Raw genomic sequence first — 14,013 nt, 5'->3', positions numbered from 1 at the left:
ACCTGATTTGTTTTATTGACTCTTGTTAAAACTGTTACCTTGTAGTTACTGGAAACAAGACCTCTTAGTGTATCCCTAAGGTCTGTCACATTACAAAAGGAAATAGGAACAACAAAAAATGTTCCTTCATTAGTACTGTGAAGTGAGTTTCCTGACAGTGTTTCTTTGAAGTAGTCCTTGGACAATATACTTTGAAGAAAAGATGCATTTGATTTGTTTTCTGAAGAAATGATACTAACACCTGGAATAATATAGTAGTTGACATATATTGCAGATTAGGCAAAAAGGCAAAATTCGATTAGTGATCCAGACTTCGTGGTCTTGAAATAAATGGATTTCTTTTAATTTGCGAATTTGGGGGGGGGGGGGGGGGGCGGGGGGGCCAAAACCACAGCAAACAAAATCAACTTTTTTAAAAACCTGGAAATTCACCGGGCAGGTGAGATGCTGTGGCTTGCACAGGGCCTGCTCACAGAAAGCTTCTGTTGGCAGCTGCTGCTTGCCACAGTGTTCATGCAGAAAGTCATACATCAGCTTTTGAGCCCCACTTTTGAAACTTCACGGAAAAGTTTTCTTAGGAAACAGTCCAAAAGAACACAAATGCAGGGCTAAAACTGTTTTGTGGGTTATGGAATCATCTTCAACTGCACCCATGTGATAAAATATCTACCATAGTAGAGAAAAGGCTGAGGAAAACGAAACTTTCCTTTATACGTATTTTATATATACATACATATATATATATATGTGTGTGTGTGTGTGTCTGTGTGTGTCTGTGTGCACCAGGCAAGTTTACAGCTTAAATATAACTTGTGTGTTTGTTTTTAGACATCCAGAAAAGTAGTGTGTTCAGGAGGAGTTCATAAGAAAGGACAAAAACTTCATAGCAAAAAAGGGCACACAAGTGATGAAGGGTACCTGGCTAAAAATGAGAGGACAGCTGTAGTGGCAGTGATACTCTACATGGGTGGAAAGGCTGTGGTAGCTCCACTGTCCATCTGTGTGCCGAGTTCTGCCCCTCCAGCCCCATTGCCACTCAGCAGCTAAACAGACCGGGAGGGTAGTGCTTGGCCAGAGGGACAGACTGCCTGTAACTGAGGTGAGATGAGCTGAAAGGGCTTTTCCTGCAGGCATGGCTAGTGTGGAGTCAAATCTAACCAGAATAATGGTAGCAAGATAAATATAATAGCCCTGGAGTTCACTAGTGCTGCCGAACTTGTCCCTAGACCAGATTCAATAAATCCTCTGTCATCAGTCCCAGGTTTGGTGTCTCCTTGCCATGCTGTTGACTGTTAATTAAACAAATGTTTTTTAATCTGTTAATCATACAAAATTGAAACACGTCACTAGATTAAAAATTAGAAACCCCATGAAGCTAATTAAATAATTCACTTTTCACAGAAGAGTGATTTCCACCTTTGTTGCCTGGTGAGGTTTTATGGTGATTACATGAAGTCTGCCTTAGTCAAGATTTTTTACTGATTAGAATCTGAACTCAGTATTTTGTGCGTATAAAATTCTTTAGGATAAAGTAAGAAATTACAAATGTTAGTAAAGTAGTCATCTATAAAGGTTTTAAACAGTTTTTTCTGGATTCATTTACTAAGCTGTATTCCTTTAAACAAAATGTATTTTAATGGAATCAAATGTAATTTATATGTGTAGCCAGCTTTCCTTATTTTATATTGGTGGGTGAGAAGGACTGTATAGAAAACCAACAAATTAAGAGAGGTGCCAAAAATGTGGAAAAGTAAAACATCCTGAGCCTGTATAACATAAAGAGGTAGAAGGGAATCCTTAGGTGTCCCACTGAAACGAAATACTAAAGTATTGAAGCAGCTTTATTTCTGTATGTAGAATTTAGACACTGAACATTCAGTTCTAGAGTATGAACTTTAAAAAGAAAGATTAAAAGGCTGGAAGAGCACCAGAAAAGCACTGACTGTGATTGGATAAAAGACTTTAATGGAAAAGTGGAAAGCCCTTTATTATTTTAGTGATTTGATTTTGTGGAATGACTTGGCTACAAACAAAAGTGTGGAGAATATATATAGGGTTACATAAATCTTTAATGAAGCTAGGCTGTTGGGTCAAGCTGTTTGAGAGAATTTAAAGCCAGACCAATCAAAATTAGGAGCCAGACACTTTTTGAAACTTGAACATGCCAGGAGGGGAGCAAAAATTAATTAAACTATGAATTAAAAAAAAAGTCACTGCAGATCAAGACAGCATCTGTGGGTGAGGGGTAGTATCGTTTCTGCTAGATGTGTGGATTACTGACTTGTAATTTCAAAAATTAACTGAATGGTTTCTCTGGCTGTGAATTTTACCTACTTTCTTCTTACTAATTTAATTAAGAGTTCTCTGCTTGCAAAATTTTAATACCTCAGCGTTTTCAAAGTTACAGACAGAGCTTATCAGCAAATGCTTAAAATAAATTATTAAATGAAAGCAGCAAGTGTAATGACAGGAAGGAAGATCATCCTTTTAGTGAATAAATTAAATAAAAACACTTTTTTTTTAACCAGTTAAGCTAATTTTTTTTTGCAGCAGTATATAATTTTAAAGGAAAAAAGAGCCCAAGAGTAGTATTGTAGCTTAAAAAATACTCCCTCTCAGCTGAGAAGGATGACACTGAGGAATGACACCAGCCTTCCCCAAATCTGACATAAACCATACCAGTTAAAAAGATTAGTCATAAACTCAATTATTTTGTATTTTGTCAATCTGCATGTAAATATGGATGGTTAGAATTTAAGCAGAGTTTAACCTGGTCCCAGCAAGTTGATAAGCTGCTAACCTACTGAATTGTAGTTGTGTCATGTTGAATTTAAGCCAGTTACCAACACAAGTGAATTTATTCTGTTGTGGAAATACTAAATATGTCTCAGACTAGCACTGGACACTTCTGCAAGTCCTGCTTAGGTGCTTTCAAAAGTTTGTCTGAAGTAAAATTTAGCACGGTACTGTGCTTGCCCCTCGGGCAGGCATGCAGGCACTGCCCAGCCCTCAGGCTGCAGGAGGCAAAGCAGCATCCCTCGTCTGATTTCTTCCCTGCAGCTTGGAGGACAGCCAGAAGTTCTCTAGTTTGCTGTGCACACCTGAGCCACCCTGCTGAGGTGTGCTGGCCACCAGAGGACGGTGCCAGGGAATGCGGGAGAGGGGCCAATGGGTGGTACCTTTTTCCATGGGTGCAGTTGTTTGCACAGCACATGCACATCCTGATCCCTGCTGCCTGCCATATGTTGACATTTCTCCTTTATACAATGCATGCAAACTGCTCTTTGCTTAATGCAATAGTGTTTTGTTTTTTTCATTTCACTTGCAAAAGATAAATGTAGACCTATTATTTTCATCTCTCTCTGAACTTCAGGAAGACAGGAAAATAAATCTTAAATTATTAATTCAGTTAGAGTTTCCAGACCTTTACTTTATGCTGTTAAATCGGTTTTTTAAAATCATGTGAGGTGACTAGAGCCATGACAAAGCAGAGGTAGAAGAAGACATTAAAAGAAAATAAATTTTAAAGCCATGCAAATAATTCAAAGACCTTGATAAACCTGTGATTGGGTTCAAGAGTATTATTTAGTTATGTCACCTCTGTTTGGTCAGTGTTACATTAACTCTACAGTGTATTTACCTTTTAACAGTTTAGATCCTTAGTGCTGAGGAAACATAATAGAGAGGGTTATGAACTTGTAAGGTCTTCATTCTTTCTGACCTTAAAATCTTAAACATTTGATATACGGAAGTATCTAAATTAGTATGGATTGTGAGAGGGCAGCTAAACTTTTGGAACTAGTTTGGTCTCTATAGACATGGTTTTCAACTTCTTTATCTAAAGACTTACAGATTATTTCACTTCTCTTTGATTTGTCATTCTTTCCTTTAGCAGTTTTTGGGTTTAGGTGCATGCAGTGGGTATAGTGAACCCAGGGTTTCTTCACCTGTGTAATACTTCTGTAGTACTATGGTGGAAACATGGTTTTGTCAGGACATTGTATCCTAAGGAGACTTGAGGAACCTGACCTTTTCCCACCTTCTTATAGGAAAGTCACTTTTCCATCTTTTAAGGAAATAGTTTTCTGGTTTTTCTCATTTAACTTAATTAGCACTGATACTGTGTTTGTATAGAGTGGAACATTTCTTGCATTTCTGCTTTATAGATAAGCTGGCAATTATTGTGCAGATTATCAGAAAGCGTAATACAGACAACACAAATTCACCTAAAGCAGGCATTTCCGTGTAAAAAAAAAAAAAGAAAGGAAGAGTGCTAGCTAAAAGAAAATCCGGCTTTGCAAGTGCTCTGCGGAGCTTTTAGTACATGCTTCAAAATACTAATTCTCATAACAGTGTTTTGAATAGATTTAACATGAAAATTACATGAATTTGAAAGAATCAAGAAAGTGAAACCTGTTCCCCTTTGCTTTTGAATAGACAATGAAAGAACATTAACTATTACAGTTGATCAAAAAACAAAGCTTTTTCAGAATCATCAATGCATTTTTCTGAAACCCCCTTCTTAAAATATTTTTTAATTTAGGCAAACTGGAAGTAAATATAAATGGTAATATATTCCTAGATAATTAAGTAGATTTCATTGGATTATGGAAAGTGAAAATAACTTGTGAATTGGCATCTATATTATTTCAAATTATACTTTCAGAGTAGGCAAATGCTTTTCGCCTGGGTAGTGTTGAATTCCAGTTTTCAGAGGCTGTAGTAGTTGCCAGATATTGCATTCTTTTTAACACCAAATGGAACTGCACTTACAGCAGAAAATGCCAGAAATTGTGCTGTATTTTCAAGATTACAGGTAGGACAAGAAAAATTAACTTGCCAGTTCAAACCTGGATTTGGGACATGCAATATGAGTTATCTATTGAGCATATAGTCTGTCTCTTGCAGCCTTGCAAGTGTTAATCACCAAGCAATGTTGACTTTCTCAGTTTTTGTCAACAGCCTGACAGAGCATGGGTGTTGTCTAATGCTAAACTACTGAGCGGTTACTTTTTGCGAACTGAGTTACAACCTGTTGAGAGCAGAACTGGCTATCAGTATTGCTCACATCTCCTTTTACATGCCAAACCAGCCAAGTTAACTACTTGACTTACCTTGCTCCTTGTTTGCTGACTGCAGTCTAATGTGAACTATTAACTCTTTAGGTACATTTTTTATTTTCCTTATGAAAGATAGCATTCTGGACTCATTTGTAATACAATCAAATGAAAGGTAGTTTAAAATGTTTTAAAATACCAGGAAATGCTCATCAGATCTTTATATATGCTACCACTTTGCAGTGTGCACTTAAAGCTGTTCCTGTGGCACTTGGGTTGCTGTAAATCATTGTCCCTCAGAACCAGTCCACAGGACTCAGTGTTCTTTCTTATTTTTCTTTTTTTCTTCCCTTTTCTTCCTTTTGTTTTTTTTTCTTCTTTTACTTTACCTTTTTTTTTTTTTTTTTAAACTTTCTAGGGTACCTGGGCAAGGTATAAAACTTGTACTTCTTCTAAGTGTATAATTTTGTACTCTACACAGTGATTAGTAAGAATTGCCATTTGCTATTAGAGTTTGTGAATGTTTTGTTTCTGTAATGCTTTAATCTTCACTAAAATATTTTGTCAGGAATATAATTTAATTTTTGCTTTTGACAGAGCACTATGTCATATGCTACTGGTAGCAATAAATATTATAATAAGTAAAATTCTGGTAATATTGCTTTTCTTTTTTTTTGTCCCTCATAGTTATTTCAAATTAAAGCAAATGATTATTCACATTCTCCTTTTACTGGAGTAGTTCTTGTAGCTGTGTTTCATTGCAGTTCAGGGGAAGAGCAGATTGGAAATGCATTGAACACTTGTCTCTGCCTTTGTGAAGACATTTTAAAAATCATTATTGTGACTTAGAATAATTGCCAAATATGAACATGAATGCACTTGTTAATAGAGATGGGAATGGCTTTCCCTCTAAGTTACACTTGACACCCACCAGCACCTGGTCCCCATTTGGCCTCTGATATCTTCTGTTTGTCAGTCTTTAATGTTATTATTGTTTAGCTACTAAGTTAATTTTTGGGAGTATACTTCACATCTCCAGAAATATTTCTGTCTGAAAAACAATGCAAATATTTACATTAAAAGTTATTTCTTTTGTTTTGTAATATAACTGAGAAAGAAGGGATCTACCTTTGATAATAGTTAATTACATTGTGTAATGTATGTTTATTTTTTTTTTTTTCAGGAAAAGCTCTTGTCCAGATCTCTTCAAAGAGGTGAAGATCTTCAGTTTGATCAGGTAGGAAACATATAATTGAAGGTAACTTTTATTTAAGGTGGATTAAGGTGGGCTTTATTTTTGCAGAATAGTGGTTCCGCTGTTGTAATTACTGAAACATCTACATCTGGATCTGTGTCAGAATATTTAGATTCTGAATATTAGACTTTATTTTCCATTGTAGAATATGATAGTAAGAAACTACTAGAATAGGTAATTGTTTGAAGGTGGCTGTGAAAACTGGTGGAAGAAAGGCTGAAATGCACTAGAGGACAAAAAGTCTTAGTTTATTTCTACCATCACTTATGGTTTGAGAGTTTGGGATTCTGTTTTTATAAACAAATACTGTTAATTTTGTTTCAGTAACACGGCTTTTACTGTGGGCTTTTTGATTCTATGGCAGAAGGTATAGGGGAGATTCAAAAGTGTTATGAAAGCGTTACTTTGTCCTTTGCTGAGAATATAGATAGACTGCTAGGCAATTCCATTTCACTTGCTCTCAGTGAACTGTGTCTGGAATGACTCTCTGCTCAATTTATTCATACTTATTGCGTGTGTTTCTAATTCTTCAATAGTGTAGGCCTGTTTGTGTCTCATAACCACTTCCTTGCAATGGAGAGGCAGTGATCAGAGGAAGCCCCATTAACTGCCTATTCTGTTCTTGTCTGTTCCTGAATAGCATCTACTGTATGAAGCTTAGTGTTCTGTCTACAGGGAGATTCTAAGAACAGGCTGAATGAAGGGAAATAAGAAATAAAACACATAACTTTTAAAATTTGGTAATATAGATAGAAACTAGTTTTCCTGAAAATGCAGTTCTTTCAAAAAAATGGTTTTGATTGTGTGTCTATATTTGTGTGTGAGTTCTTATTTTGTTCTTTTGTTATTTGTAATCTACTTTGAAGTTGAGATCTGAACTTCAATGCAACTGACTAACTGCTTTAGACAGACCTGAATGGCTGAGATTATGAACTTTGTTAGGGAATTTTGCACATTGTTTGGCAAAAGGAATTTGTTTGGCAAAAGGAATTTAAATTGTGTCTCTCTGTTCATTGCTTGATGCATAAAACCCTTATTAAGAACAATTCTCCAGCAGTGCAGAAGATTACAGATTTAAAAAATGATCAGCAAAGTGTGGGAATGAGAAGGATCCAGAGATCACAGCCACAGCATCCAGCAGAGAAGCTAGAGCTGTTGCTGGGCCAACCTTGTTCACCCAGAGGTCTTTATGGAGCCAGGAATCTGAGTCTAAAAAGTGGCTTTACCTGTACCAATAATGGGGTCTGAGCTAGTAAGTGTTGTACTTTGTGAATAAAGAGAGCATGCTTGAGTACAGGAGGGCTCTGGGACTAAGGTGGTATCTAATTAAGACTTGTTCTCTCAGCTCAGTAAGTGATGAGAAGAGGGATGGAGGAGGAAGGCATGTAGTGTTGCCTGTCCCTCTAATGAAAAAGTAAAATAGCATTTAATGGGATTATAAGTAATTTCTGTTGGAAACATAACCAGACCAAAGGGCTGCTATTAAAACAAGTGTGAAAAATAAATAGCTTTTAATTTTCAAGCAGCAGAAATCTTCTGTTTGTCATTTGATATCTTAATTGGAACAATAATATAAATTCAGCTAAAAAAGGTGACGTTTTGGAAAAGGAGAAGGAAATTTGCACGTTGGTACACTCACAAACTTAAACATTTTAGCATTTTAGTTAGTACCAGTGCTTTCCCTTTATAATTCTTAGCACATCAGGAAGCTACTGGACAGGAGGTTTTTTATAGAGCATATATTGCATTTCTTAAAATATTTTTGCTTGTACAGCTTGAAACTGAAATAGCGTATGTTTTTCTTTTTTTTGTTTGTTGTAGGAAACATACTTGGCAATTTCCTGCTCTTGTCCTAAGACACCAAAACTTTATAATCATACAGAAGCATGTGTTGACTTTCTCAGTGACTGAAAGCAGATTTATGTGAGGTTCAGGCTTATTCATGATTAGGCACAACTTGAGCAATGTTTTCAGGATCATGATTTTGGCCAAGGCTGGAATTTGTGCTCTAGCATCTTACTATAATTTTGCTTCTCTGTTTTTACCTCTCACTGTGATGTTGGATATGTTATGGGAAACAATTAGCAATATGTCACAGCATTTAAGAGTGGAGCAGGATTTGCTGTTTCATTCTGAGGAACTGAAGTATACGTCATGTCTATTGCAGCCCTGTCCTCCTGGGTATTGCAGGAGCACTCTTTGTCTGGACTGCTGCATTCAATCTAGGCATAATGTAGTGCTAAAAAAGAAGAGTTTTCTTGTATAAGAAATGTATACTTTTTTATATAAGAAGTTTTTTTTTCTAAATATGAGATGATTTTGAATTTAGTATCCAAGCGGTATAGGCATTATGAATGCAAATGAAAAGTCACTGATGTTCTGCTTAAATGCAATATTAGCAAAGATATCATCTTTCAGGTAATTCCAGTGCCTTTTCATTAGAATATGAAGAATGCAAAACTTGACAGGAAATAAATAATTATTATGTAAAACTGACTCTTTATTTTTCAAGTGGAAAATGCTTTATTATGCCAGTAGTTTCTGGGGTTTGCACTTAACCAGTGACATTTTTGAATGCATGTGGTACATGCTTGTTTCTGTGGAAGCCAATGTAAATTGCCTAACTACTGGAATATTTATGAATGGTAGTATTATTGTTAAACTGTGTAAACTTGCAGGAAAACCTAAGGAAAATGTTTAGTAAAGCTTAAAATGCAGCTTGCTTCTTTTTTTTCTGCTAATAAAGCCATCAGTTCAGTACACTATTTAATTCTTGTGACTTGAATTACTGACTGGTTAACAAGCTGAGTAATGTATTCAGAAGATTGAAAGAGGTCTTTCTGAGGTTTCCCTGTGCTTAATTTGTCTCCATCTCTTCCACAAACCTAAAAAACCCAAGATGCTTCAAATGAGGAAAAAGAAATAACTGCATTAATGTTATATCAGAACATGTATTGGCATAATATTGTATTGTTATCTGGAATAGTGAATAATAGATAAATTACAGCATGAGGATGGCTTCTATCAAAACAACTTACCTGAAAGATTCAAGAGATAAGGAATGCATGACATCAGTGAGCAACATGGTAGCTCTCCCATTCCAGCCTGTGTTTTGGGAATGGGCTTGCCCCCTGCTGCCTCCTGGAAGCAAGTTTATAATGGCATTAGGCTGTCTTCAATCATTCTTCTCCTTTCCAAGCTGGGATACTTATGAGTTCCCTTTAAGTTTTTAGTTAAAGGAAGCCTAGAGAATTTAAGTTTAATAACAACTTCTGGTCTTCCTCCTATAATGGTTTCTATTGCCACATCTGTTGCACAGATGAATTTGCAACTTATGTGGGTTTTCTGAAAGAAAGCAATAGACAGGGGAGTTACACTAAGAGTAAATATAGCTTGAGACCCAGACTGGTCAAATGTATTAAAGGAGTGTAGAATATCTAGAAGGCTCTTATTTTTGTTTATATAATAACAAATGAAGCAGTTTTTTTAAAGTTATATACTTCTCAGTTTTGGAGGGTTGCCTCTTATCTCTCACCTGTGAAGGAATGTATACTTCAGAGGTACATATGGCAACATTCAGGGACATCCTAAAACCTCTGCTGTTTTCTCAATGGTTTTATACACATTATATCTGTATAAAATTGTCATTTTGTGACCCATCTGAGCTTTGGCAGACTTCAATTTTTTTTTAAATAATGGACTTAGTGTGTAATATTAAGAGTAACTGTTCATAAGTGAAAATGAATATTAAGTTGGCACTTTGTGAAGTTACATGGTATATGGTTCTTAACAGTAAAAACCAATTTGAAAGAATGATTAAACTCTAGGATTTTTATTTCTATATCAGGCTAAAGTGGTTTTTTTGCTCTTTCAGTTGATAAGCTCTATGAGCTCAGTAGCAGAGCACTGTCTCCCCTCCTTACTACGCACCTTGTTTGACTGGTACAGGCGTCAAAATGGAACAGAAGATGAATCTTATGAATATAGACCTCGGTCAAGCACAAAATCAAAGGGGTAAGAATTTTCCTTGCAGAAGTCTGTTTGATTTTTCTGTACTTTCTCATAAGAAAACGTGCTTTGTACTGCCGTGACAAGTATGTTGTATTTGGATTTGTTCTTACCTAAATTTGTGTAGAAAGAACACAGACTTCTTGGAGCTAGTGTATTTAACTTAACTTAATCATGTGTAGATGATATACATGAAGTGACTTGATGGTTTTGGTGTGGATATACAGAAAGAAAGTTGGATACTGGTAATTCTAAGGTAGTTGGTCCCTTTTTTGTTTTGATTATTAGCAGGCCCTTTCAGGAGGAGGTGGCTAGATGTCAGTGCTGTGCCAAACCCCCAGGTCTTTCCACCTATCCATTTTATATACATCTGCAACAGCGATTTCATGAAAAACAATGCAGTCATTTTCTCTGCAATATTTGTGTTCAGTCTTGTGTCTGATTCCTGTGTTCTTGATTTCTTATTTTAGGGATGACCAACAACGTGAAAGAGATTATCTACTTGAAAGGAGGGACTTAGCTGTAGATTTCATTTTTTGTTTAGTTTTAATAGAGGTTCTAAAACAGGTAAGATCTTTTGCTTTGGCAAATTAATTTTAATATTTTGATTTTAATGTTGGCTTTGATAATGTCCTTTAAATTTTTATATTAGAAATTAGAACATGTCTATGATGAGCATATGCAAGGCTGTAATTTTACTCCCAGTTACATAAAGCCTTTGGCTTCTCCTGCCTTTTCTTTACATGCTTGTATTATCTCAGTTCATGTGTCTTGGAAAGCTGCTGAGGTACTGCAAAAAGCAGAACAGTAAAAATAACATTTCATTTATGTTCAGTACCCTTTGTCAGCTTAAGTGTTTTTGAAATACAGGTTGAAATTGTTGGATAATGAGATTAAAATGTCACTTAAAAATTAGAGAAGGTTTTTAACTTTGCTTAGAATTATGCTTATTTGGCTAAGGATGCCGGTGCAGATTGTGTAAATGTTATTTATTGCAGAATTAGCTTGATATATGCCAACAAAAGATGTGTCCTTGGACACTGGTGGGAGAGATTTCTCCAAGGCATCTCACAGTACTGTTTATTTGCTTCATACATACATGTATGTATAGGTGCTACATACATGTAAGTGATATGTGCATTTCAGATACCTGTTCATCCAGTGCCAGATCCTTTAGTACATGAAGTTCTAAACTTGGCTTTTAAGCACTTTAAACATAAGGAAGGGTAAGTTTCACTTGTATACTTTGTAATATTTTGTATTACCAGCTTGTGCTTGCTTGTTGTGATTGCTCTCCTTTGCCTCACTTGTAACATGTGGGTGATAATACCAGTGTGAATGAACACTAGTTGATGTCTTTAAATTGAAAACATATCCTGAAAGAACACAGCTGTGTTTAACGTAATAGTGAGTTTATTTTGTTTAGAATATACAGAATGATTTGCATCCTAAGTCACAGTAAGAAAAGTCTGAGTTTGGATAAATGCAGTAAAATTCCTATCCAGAATATCTTCCTTTTGAAATAAGAAATGAAACTACATTACTTTAAATGTCACCCATGCATTTTGTGTTTGAATTTAATTGGTTTTATGGTAATAATTTGCCTGCTAGGGGACAAGTTTTTTATTTGTAAGTGAGAACTTGCTTGGGGTTTAGAAGAACAAAGTTGTATTTAATGAGGTTTTTTTTTTTCCCTTTATTGGTTTCTTTTTTTTTTTTTTCACTTTAGGTATTCAGGAACCAACACTGGGAATGTGCATATTATTGCAGACTTATATGCAGAAGTGACAGGGGTTCTTGCTCAATCAAAGTAAGTTCAGTCTCTGACTCCTTGTGTTTAGGGACAAACCAATGTAGGCTTAAAGACTATTTGATATAGCAGAATCTATTCATGTCCCCAGTAACTAATCCTCTAAGTGTCAAATATAGTCAGGTGTAGTGTGTTGTGTCTATCTTATGTTCCAGCACAATAAAATTGAGCAAATCCAGAAATAATCTTTAGTACAATTACTTTGCAGTCAGCTTGTAGGGGCAGGAAAAAGAGGCCCTGAGCCAAGTTGATGGGTATATTCTGATGTACTGATCATCGTAGGCACTCTGAGATGCCTGGATTTGAAGTACCAGGGCTCATCTTGCTTGCATTTCTCATACAGTAGCTGCTGTTATTGTTGCAGACTAAGGGAATTGGTTCAAAATTATAGGCCTCATACAAAAGTAACTAAGAATGCAAATAATTGCCATCTCTATCCATTGTTCAGGTTTCAAGCTGTTAGGAAGAAATTTGTCACAGAATTAAAGGAACTGCGACAAAAAGAACAGAGTCCTCATGTAGTACAGAGTATCATCAGTTTGATTATGGGAATGAAGTTTTTTCGTGTGAAGATGTATCCTGTGGAGGATTTTGAAGCATCATTTCAGTTCATGCAGGTAAACAAATGCTACAGTAAACTGAAATGATTATAATTTTAAATGTTTAAGTCATGAAGCTACGATGACAGTTGCTGTTATCAGTCACTCCCTCTACTTGTGTGCCATCCTTCATCCTTTTTTGCTTAGGTCCTAGTTTTTCAGATGTGTGATTTATTTGTTTCTCTGCAATTTGTGAGTACCTGGCATCAGGAGCAACCTTTCACAATTGCCTTAATAGTGTGGCAAACCTGTAATACATGAATTTAAGACTGAATGCAAATGGGTAGCCATCAAATAATTTTCTGTCTTTATGGAAGAAGTGTATTAAAGAAAAAGAATTATTTGATACATCATTTTTTAACAGATGAGATGTCAAGACATACGTCTCTTTAAAAACACTTCACTATGGACTATTTATTATACATGGAATATTTAATTATCTTTAGTTTGCTTTGGATCAAAGTCCTTTGAAATTGAAAATTCGTATATAAAAATAAAATATAATTTTCCAATTATTTTAATAGAGGTAAGCATTAAATTTTTTTAAGCTTCAAAATAATCTGAGGGAAAATGTACATATTTATATTATTTTATGTTCTGCGTACTCTTTATATTCTGAGTGAAAAATAGGTAGCTATCTGGTATTACATATGTTGTCCTTTCAATTCATTGAGGTGAATTGCTGGGCAAACAGGTTTTAAAGTTTCTTATGTTTTGTGAAGTTGATACTGTTAAGGAATATAAGACTAAGTCAAACACATTACAAGTTTTAAATTAAAGCAGGCAACTAATGTTAGACTGCTAGTGGTTTTTATGGCATAGTTATGTTTGTATTCTTTCTTCTAAATATTTTTCTAATGTTTTCTTACTAAGGAGTGTGCTCAGTACTTCCTGGAAGTAAAAGATAAAGATATAAAACATGCACTTGCTGGTTTGTTTGTGGAAATTCTCATACCTGTGGCTGCTGTAAGTATTTGAATCCCTCCCTGCCACACTCTTCCCACTTTCAATTGGGCTCTCATTATTAAAATTCTTCAATTAATCCTGCAAATATTACATTTTTATAGATTCAGAAAGACATCTGGTACCTAAGGAGGGCTTACAAGGAGGCTGAAGAGGGACTTTTTACAAGGGCATGTCGTGATTGAACAAGGAGGAATGGCTTTAAACTGAAGGAGGGTGGGATTAGATTAGATTTTAGGAAGAAATTCTTTATTGGGAGGGTGGTGAGATACTGGAACAGGCTGCCCAGAGAAGCTGTGGTTGCTCCATCCCTGGAAGTGT

General features: G+C 35.6%; 1 protein-coding gene across 9 annotated transcripts in view; it reads left to right on the top strand.

Moving 5' to 3' along the window:
- FRYL (FRY like transcription coactivator) overlaps window positions 1-14,013 on the top strand; it is a 162,217-nt gene that overhangs the window by 67,145 nt on the left and 81,059 nt on the right. For all 9 annotated transcript variants that reach the window (XM_066185715.1, XM_066185716.1, XM_066185719.1 and 6 more), the window contains 7 exons: window positions 6,241-6,294; window positions 10,187-10,326; window positions 10,791-10,887; window positions 11,467-11,546; window positions 12,050-12,130; window positions 12,579-12,747; window positions 13,603-13,695. In XM_066185715.1, the coding sequence (XP_066041812.1) occupies window positions 6,241-6,294; window positions 10,187-10,326; window positions 10,791-10,887; window positions 11,467-11,546; window positions 12,050-12,130; window positions 12,579-12,747; window positions 13,603-13,695 (714 nt within the window). The remainder of the gene's footprint in view (window positions 1-6,240; window positions 6,295-10,186; window positions 10,327-10,790; window positions 10,888-11,466; window positions 11,547-12,049; window positions 12,131-12,578; window positions 12,748-13,602; window positions 13,696-14,013) is intronic.

The sequence above is a fragment of the Chamaea fasciata genome, unplaced genomic scaffold (assembly GCF_029207755.1).
Source record: "Chamaea fasciata isolate MVZ Bird 193981 ecotype frontalis unplaced genomic scaffold, bChaFas1.0.hap1 SCAF_6, whole genome shotgun sequence".
Lineage (NCBI taxonomy): Eukaryota > Metazoa > Chordata > Aves > Passeriformes > Sylviidae > Chamaea > Chamaea fasciata.
This window is presented reverse-complemented; position numbering and strand designations above follow the sequence as displayed.